Raw genomic sequence first — 8,417 nt, 5'->3', positions numbered from 1 at the left:
AACACTATATGATGCAGTAGCAACAAGGATTGGCAACCGTTTACATGAATTGAAAGTCCAAGTCACCAATCTGGCTATTGAACAAGAAATGCTGTTAAAAACCAGCTCTACCATACCGCGGAGCGAGCATCTGGGATTTTTCAGCAGGTTGATTGGGAATTATTTGGAATGGGAAGCTCGATGTCAGTACATGAGGATTCCAAGCAGAGACAAGAAACTCTTGCTCTCCCAAATGAAAGTGTTACAAAACTTCAGTACTCTCATGATAAACACAATTCGAGAACGGGCTTCTCATACAGGGTGCGTGGTTATATGGATCGGATGGAGCTGATGTCCTTTGCTGCGAGAGGCTTGTTTATGAATCGTGGAACCAGGAGTTCTGCCAGCTGTACAGATATAACCCCGTTAAGGGCATGGAAGCAATTTTTGGAAGCAAACGTCTGGCGCCATTGGAATTATTGCTAAAGATGGTCTCTGCTTGTGCCCCTGTGTGTGGGTTTCTTGATTAAATTAATTAAAAAAAAAAAGAAAGAGGAGTAGGGATAGGGTAAACACAATGTAATTACGAATGATCTCTCACCTAAATACCAATCTTGTGCTGTGGGATCGTTCCATGTGTCCCCTCTGCGAAAGCCAGCACCTGTGACCTATTGTGGTTTGGGACTGATGACGTCCTATTTGATCAATCAGTTAGATGTGACAGATCAGTTTAGTCTAGAATTGGGGTTAAGGGGTTTTGCCGAGCAGCAGCTATTGGACGTTTGAATATTTCCTCCTTCCTCGGCCCTGATAATTGACACGAGAGTGAATCGTTTAATTAGTTGATAGCTATCTTTTCAAATAAATGGTTGGATGGCTCGACCTTCTTTTTCCCTCGTGACTTTATGGAGTTGTATTTATTATTCTTTGGTCTTACTGGAATAATACTACTTTTAGTTTTTAATATAAGAACTAATTAACTAAATAGATTAACAAAATTAGTTAAATTTTTATGCTAATTATGTGTATTAATTAATTATAATTATTATTTGATGAGATTTTTAACTATAGGATTATTTTAGAAAAAAAATTAGATAAATATAAAAGATAAAGTAAAGTAAAATGTTATATTTAAAATTAAATAAAAATATAAATTAGTTATTATATTAAACACAAGTTAATCTTACCCTGATTTGGTTTTACAAGAGTGACTTGCTCGGACCGCTTGACAAGCCGCGATGGAGAAACTGTCGGACATCAAGCTCGCTCGGGCGTTGTAGGATTTGAGGCAGCCAACGGTGTAATCAAACGCAGTCTTGCGAATGCGCGCGGAGCGGAATCTGGTGATGTGTGTGGTTTTGATGATCTGCACCTATGAATTGCAAATTTGTAATGCATTTTTGGTATTGAATCAGTGAATTTTGAATTATAGTTTTATCGGGATCGATTTGAATTAGAGATATCATATATTTTAATATATATATTTTTTAATTCAGAGTATGTTTAACTCATTTTAAACTTAAAACTAGTGCTGTTACATGAAATCCTCCAAGTGCCCGATTAAAAAGTAAAAACTTTTTTGGGCCAATGCTAGATCTGGGCTTATACTCGCCGTTAGATTCCTCCCAATCAAAGCGTTTTAGCGGTGAAGACTGAAGACAACAGACAAAAGTCCCCGTGATTGTCGACCAAAATTATGAAGTGACGCAAGGTCCTTGAGGTCCCGTTTGGTATATGGAATCTGCTGATTCTCTTGGCACGACAAGGGTAGTAGGTTGAAGAGAAATTTGTTGGGAAGCATTTTCATCATGCAAGGGAGGCTTCTGTCCCACCTATTTCCACGGAGATGGTGAGCTTCCGTTGGAAAAATTTGTAAAATGTCAAAAATGCCTCAACACCAGAACGATTTGCTTCGCTGCTCCGTGTTGAATTTCGATTAAAACCAATCCACGCATTTTATCCTATCTCCATCCCTTCCTTACTCGTGACTCCACTGCTCTCCACGAATTTAATCTTTTTTTTTTTTGGCGAAACGGTTGATAAAAGTTTTGTTAATGGCGGATTTCCGGGGTGTTTAGAAGGTGCCAAAAGCATTTGTTTACATATATAAATTTCATAAAATCACTTTTAAAATTGTAGTTTCATTCTCATCTAAATATTTCATTTATCATCTTCGATCCTTTTTTCAGTTCTCGGAAAAATTGAAAGAAAAATGTATTGGCAAAAGAAATTAACTATCAACTAGTTATATTCTTGAAAATTTATTATGCTCGATTAATTTAAAAACAAGTCAGGTATAATATTTTAGAATTTGAATATTTTTAATTAACGAGATTTAAATAATATTCTGATTGAAATTTAGGTATATTAAATTAAATGAGAAGTATCATTATGAAATGAGATTTTAATTGGAGGCTCAATAAAAAAATAATAATTAATTTTGAATTTGAATAATATCTTGATTGATATTTGAATAGATCAAATCAATTTGAGAGCATCATAATTAAATAGTATGTTAATGAGGACTCAGATGGAGAAATAAATAAATTTAAAATTTCATATATTTCTCTAAATCTGGAATTTCTAAATTTCATTTAGATAATATAATTTATTAGAATTTAAAATCTAATCAAATATTCAAGTTTGTGTATTACATGAGGAAAATTTATAGTTATAAGTGAAAAAACTTGCACATGAAGGCGGAGAAATTTAAATGTACTGTTATTTATTTTGATAACACTGATAATTTAAATTTTTTTATCATATTTTATTATCTAAAAAAAAATAAAATAATCTCTTTCATTAGTAATGATAATTAACATATAAATATACTTAATACTCCTCCGGTTCTTAATATAGGACCCAATTCTTAAGTTGGTTTGGTTCTAAATATAAGACCATTTCTCATATTTATTAATTTTCTCTAAATTACCCCTATGGATATTCTTTTAACCATAATCAAGTAGAAGAGAGGGAGGTGGGGTATTAAGAAAGATGATTATGGTGTTTTAGGAAAATGTGTCACTTTTCTATAATTAACTAACTTACCTAACTCTTAATTAATCAAATTAGTTAAATGGGTCTTATATAAGGACAGGAGGAGTAATTTACATGGGTATTTTAGGTATTCCATCTCAAAGCGTCCGCGGCCGAAAATTTTCCCTTGCCTTCCATTTCCGCCCCTTACCGAACGGGCCCTTGCAGATCACGCTACACGACGAAGCAGAATATTATTATCCGCTGGGTCCACCTGAGCAACTGTGCGTATCTTGTCCGTTCGGATTCAGGACCCTACCCAGTGGATGGTCCTGGTTTTCCAGCAAGCATCTCGATCCCCGCGCGGCCTTGGTGGTTGCTCATTTCCTTCGCTGTCCCCACACTGAACTTGCATATCGGAATCTTGTCGCCGGAGTCGCAGAGATATGGCAGAAGAAGAAGAAGAAGCAGAGCTAAGCGACAAGCAGAAGATCGAAATTGCCAAATGGTTCCTCCTCAACTCCCCTCCGGAGAAATCCAGTACGTGGCCAAAGTGTGATTGCTCTATTAGCTTTTCATGCATCTGGTTTATCTGTGTAGTTCGATATCTAGAATTTATAATTCGCATTTACTTCCGCTTTAAATTTATACGGATTAGAAAATTGTCCCTGCAGATGTGAAATCGATTCTGAACGACGATGATGTGTACCATGAGGCCGCATTAGAGGCATTTTCCTTGTACAATAAATCTCACATGATTTCCCTTGAAATGCCGGATCGGAGCGGAGACGTATGTATCGATGAAATTCTCCAAACACGAGCATCGTCATTTTCTTAGGGTTTTATATGTTTTTTATTCAAAACGTCGCTGTTTCTTTTTAGGGAAAAAATCATTAGATCGAATTTGGATTTTGGATATGATAATTTAGGCTGGTAGGGCGCTGTATTTTTTATTTCTTTGCCCCCTCCGTTAACAGATTTTTTTTTTTTGAATGAAAAACTGGATCATATCATTACTTCACATAGAGAATGGTAATCATAATGCCGTGCATGGGGTTAACCGATTATTTGCCGAATCGTTTTGCGTACATCTTCAGGATTATTTTCTGAAAATCCTTGTGATATCTGGAAAGAGTACAAATACCCCAAATTTACTGGATTATGTGCATCCGGCTGCATTAATTATTTTTTTTTTTAAATTTCTCCTGGCTCCCTAATTTATCATGCGCATGCAGGTGCTAGTTACTACGTTTGGTGAGCTTGAAGAGAATGCCTATCTTGATCCGAGGACTACTCAAGTTGCCATAGTCGACCATGTTAAACAAGTAAGACACCCCCCCCCCCCCCAAAAAAAAAAAGAAGTAAGGGGCATTGAAATCGTTAATATTGAGTTTACCAAACACATTATAGTCCGATGAAAGATTGGAATATGCTATGGTTCTACTGATTTTTCCCTCTTTCCCCCCTTGAGGAATGGTGAAAACAAACTAAAAATATAATGCTGCTGCTGCTGCTCATAATCACTACTTTTTCCTTTCATTCATTTTGTTTTAATTTGCAATCTAAGAAAGGTGACGGAAACTATATCACAGCTTAATTTTGATCTGTTGCTTCATCTATTATCTTCAGTACAATGAGTCAAATGTACTCTACTGTCTGCTTATTGTAACATTTCTGCCAATAATTTACATTTTCTTGAAATTGCATTTGAAGTTTGGGGGATGTTTCAAATTATGAAAAAGTGGTACTGCAACTAGGTTATTTATAGCTCAATCAATCCTGTTCTATTCTATTCTACTTATATACTGGAGTAGATTTGCAGTTCTACTTTGGTCCATTTCCTTTCCCAACTGCGTGTTCTAATTTGTATAACTCTGTCACCTGTTGTGTTATTATAATGTGCTAAAATGTTCAGGTTTGTACAGAGGTGAGACCTGCAACTGATGCAGAACTTCCATCTTCATACGTTGAAGAATTCCGGTATGCCCTGCACTCTTTTAATTTTATGCTTGAAATTTTGTCTGCTTTTATAATTTCCTCAACTAAAGCCAGCTTTAAAGGATTTGATACAATATCACTGGACAGTATACTCTGACTGATTTGTATATTTTTGAACAACCTTGTTATTTTTGTGTCATTTCAGTAAATTTTTGTTCTGTCTTTTACCTGCTTGAAAGTGTGAAATATCGTCTAGTACAGTATAATGACCAATGAAATTTTTTCTGCAAGTCTTTACATGACAAAGTATGTCTTTATTGCAGATGTGCCCTGGATGCTGAAATTCTTAAATATGTGGGTGAAGCTTATCCGAAAGGGGTCTGCTCTGTCTACTGTGTAAATGGAAAAGATGTAGAGGGCCCAGGTTCTGATTTTGAGCTTGTTGTGGTGATCTCTGCTGCTAAGCATAGTCCCCAGAATTTCTGGTGTGTGCAATTAGTCAAATGAAACTCCTGTGCTTTCCTTCCATTTCAACCGTACCATTTAAACAACTAGATTTTGATGCATCTGCTGACGTCAAGTTTATTTTTATTATTTCATCTCTCTTTTTGGCCCTTTTTAGCAATGGTAGTTGGCGTTCAGTATGGAATATTCTGTTCAAAGATTATCTACAGATAGTTGAAGTACAGGGAAAAATGCAGGTAATATGGGATATCTTTTTGATGAATAAATTTGAATGGATGATACAAACAACATAATTATATTGACGTGTTTTCAGGTGGGTGCCCATTATTTTGAAGAAGGAAATGTGCAGTTAGATGCAAAACATGAGTGCAAAGATTCAACGCTTTTTCAGGTTACTACAAATCAGCATATTTTTCACCTTTCATTTTCTCTCAGGTGTAGATATAAGGGGATAAATTAGTTAATGTAAAACAAAAGAAAAAAGAAAGAGTGAGAAGACAACGGAGGGGCGGACAGAGAGACACGGGTAGACAACTGGCAGCAATATTTAGTCTCAGTAGTTATTTATCAAAAGGTCGATAATAACTTTAGGGCCATTTGTAGATCTCTAAACACAATAATTAAAATAATAACTTAAACCTAAAAATATAAATAAACCGTAACTTATATTTCTAGTAAAATAAAGCATAAAATAGGAAACAACCTAAGAAAGCCTAATAGGAAATAAAATGAAGTCAGAAAAATAAATTACTGAAACATAAATAGTTTCCTAATTTCGCGTCATTTGGCATGCATTTCTTTGCACATAGTTTCTTACAACTTTCATTTCCATGTTATCACTGATTAGCTCTGCCTTTCTGCTGTCAGTTTCCTTGCTTCTTTGATAAAAAGCATCGAGTGCAATCTCAAAATTATCCTGTAAAGACTAAAGAGAACTTCTTATCAAGTATCTCATTAATAATTTGATTTCTGTGACAGGATATACATTAAACCTAATATACATATGGAAAAAATGAGCTTCAAATATTCACTGGAAAGTTGTGTAGCGAATGACATGATGATGGTTGTTAAGTAATCCTCACAGATACTTGTTTTCCACGGGCATTTAACTTAATTGTCCCTGTTGCTAAATTACTTTCATTACTTTCCTTGGCTAATTGTTGACGTCTCAGGTACTTCAACTGGGATTTATTTGTCATGGATGAGCCGTATTCCTGCATGTGATTTTTTTTCTTCTTGCATAATCATTTGATTGGCACTTCTGTGCTCGATATTTGGTTCTATATTCAGGCCCCGGAAGATTGTGCTCTTGCCATATCAAGCATTATTAGTCACCATGAAACAGAGTACCTGGCTTCTCTCGAGGTTCTGAATTTTCCATCTTGTGGCATGGTTTTTTAAATTAAATATGTATGATATACTAATGGTTTGCGGTTGTTGCTTTACAGGCGTCGTATTTAAACTTGCCCGATTCCACTTTTAAGGTACTCTTTATATTATAAAGGATCTTTCTGTTTTTTTTTTTTGGGGGAAAAAAATCTTCCCTCCAAGTTTTAGATGGAGTGTCTATGGAATTGCTTTATGATACTTTGACTCCTGTTAAAGTTATCTAATTCGCGTCATGCATCTCTCTATTAGTGTCAGCCGCACAGTGCTCTGATGATCACCCCCCCGGGGGGGGGAGCTCCTGGTCATTTGTGAAATTTGAACTGAACTTAGGAATAGCACATTTATGCAGGGTTTGTGAACCCGCGTTCTTAGTTCTTACTGGATCGCATGGGTGGATTTGCCCCTGCCCTCTTTATCTTTGTCAATTATACCCTTTAAACGGATGTTAAATGACGCCACATTCACACTTGAAATTGCTGGGGGGGGGGCATATATGCTTCAAATTGCTCAATCTGACAATATGTTTTTACTTTTTTCGCTTGGATAATTTACTGAACTAGTTTATTACACGCCTTGGTCTTTTATAGAAGAGACTGATGTGGTTTGAAAAAGGGCAAGGCATATTTCCTGCTTTGCTTGTCTATAAATCTGTTGATTTACCCGTGTTGAGATTTATTTAAAGCTCGGGAATGACTATTGCAGGATCTTCGGAGGAAGCTCCCAGTCACTCGTACGCTATTTCCGTGGCACAACACCCTGCAGTTCAGCCTGACAAGAGACATCACAAAAGAGCTTGGCATTGGAAAGTGAACATGCACCCAAAAGACAGAAACTTGTGTGACAGGAGCAAGATAGCTATCCCAGGGGCTGATTTCCTGTTTTCATTCGTGTGCTGCATGAATCATCCTCCTCTGTGTTTTGAGACTCTCTGCCTGGGATAGGGGCATTGTACTGTAATTCTTTTAAATACAATTCTGTAATTCTGTATAGCACTAAGAATTTACGGTCTTAAGAAATTAGTTGGCGGACTGCATGAAACCGGCTACGTTGTCATAGAAAGAGAAGAATTTGGTTGCACGGACGTATCTCCACTGTTGGAATCTGGCCCCCGCATTCGCAATATTTGGGAGAGAAGGAATGATCCATTTAAATTCTCTCTCTCTTTCTCTCTCTGACATTTTATGTAAACCTATATGAGATAGAGGGGATATAGTTAGCAATTCGACGAAACGCAGACATACCTTTACTATGGCATAGTTATTTGACTTTCCATTCATCTCTTATGCGTTTATGACCGTGTGTTATATTTCTATTAGTAAGTAGTTATGATGAAGAGCCTTCTTTGGCAGCTTACATTATGACGATATTTTAAAACCATTTTTGCAGGATTATTTCACAGTGATTAAATGTTAAGTATCAGATAGTATTTCACTATTTTTGCCCAATTTCGTGAATTAGAATTACAAATTTACTAAATACTTGTACAGAAATGAAATTATCCGGATATATTAATAATTAAAAATAACGTTAAATAATCATTAAATGAAATATTATGCTATGTGTAGTGATTATTGCATCATAATTATGGATAAGCTAATTAGAACTTCACAGAATAACCAAATTTCGGGTGAATCGGCACAAAAGTAGACTAGGATCAGAGAGCGGCCTTG

At 35.9% G+C, this 8,417-nt stretch overlaps 1 protein-coding gene across 1 annotated transcript; it reads left to right on the top strand.

Annotated features, from left to right (window-relative positions):
* Positions 1 to 3,254: 3,254 nt before the first annotated feature.
* On the top strand, positions 3,255 to 8,023 carry LOC114749402 (F-actin-capping protein subunit alpha-like). The gene is given in 11 exon segments (XM_028937906.1): positions 3,255 to 3,474; positions 3,477 to 3,508; positions 3,614 to 3,745; positions 4,191 to 4,280; positions 4,871 to 4,935; positions 5,217 to 5,378; positions 5,516 to 5,594; positions 5,672 to 5,749; positions 6,649 to 6,723; positions 6,807 to 6,842; positions 7,450 to 8,023. Coding segments are annotated over 11 exon segments (930 nt in total). The 5' UTR covers positions 3,255 to 3,401; the 3' UTR covers positions 7,558 to 8,023.
* Positions 8,024 to 8,417: the final 394 nt, after the last annotated feature.

This window comes from Neltuma alba, unplaced genomic scaffold (genome assembly GCF_004799145.2).
Source record: "Neltuma alba isolate B1F8T4 unplaced genomic scaffold, ASM479914v2 tig00006031_pilon, whole genome shotgun sequence".
In the NCBI taxonomy this organism is placed as follows: Eukaryota; Viridiplantae; Streptophyta; class Magnoliopsida; order Fabales; family Fabaceae; genus Neltuma; species Neltuma alba.
This window is presented reverse-complemented; position numbering and strand designations above follow the sequence as displayed.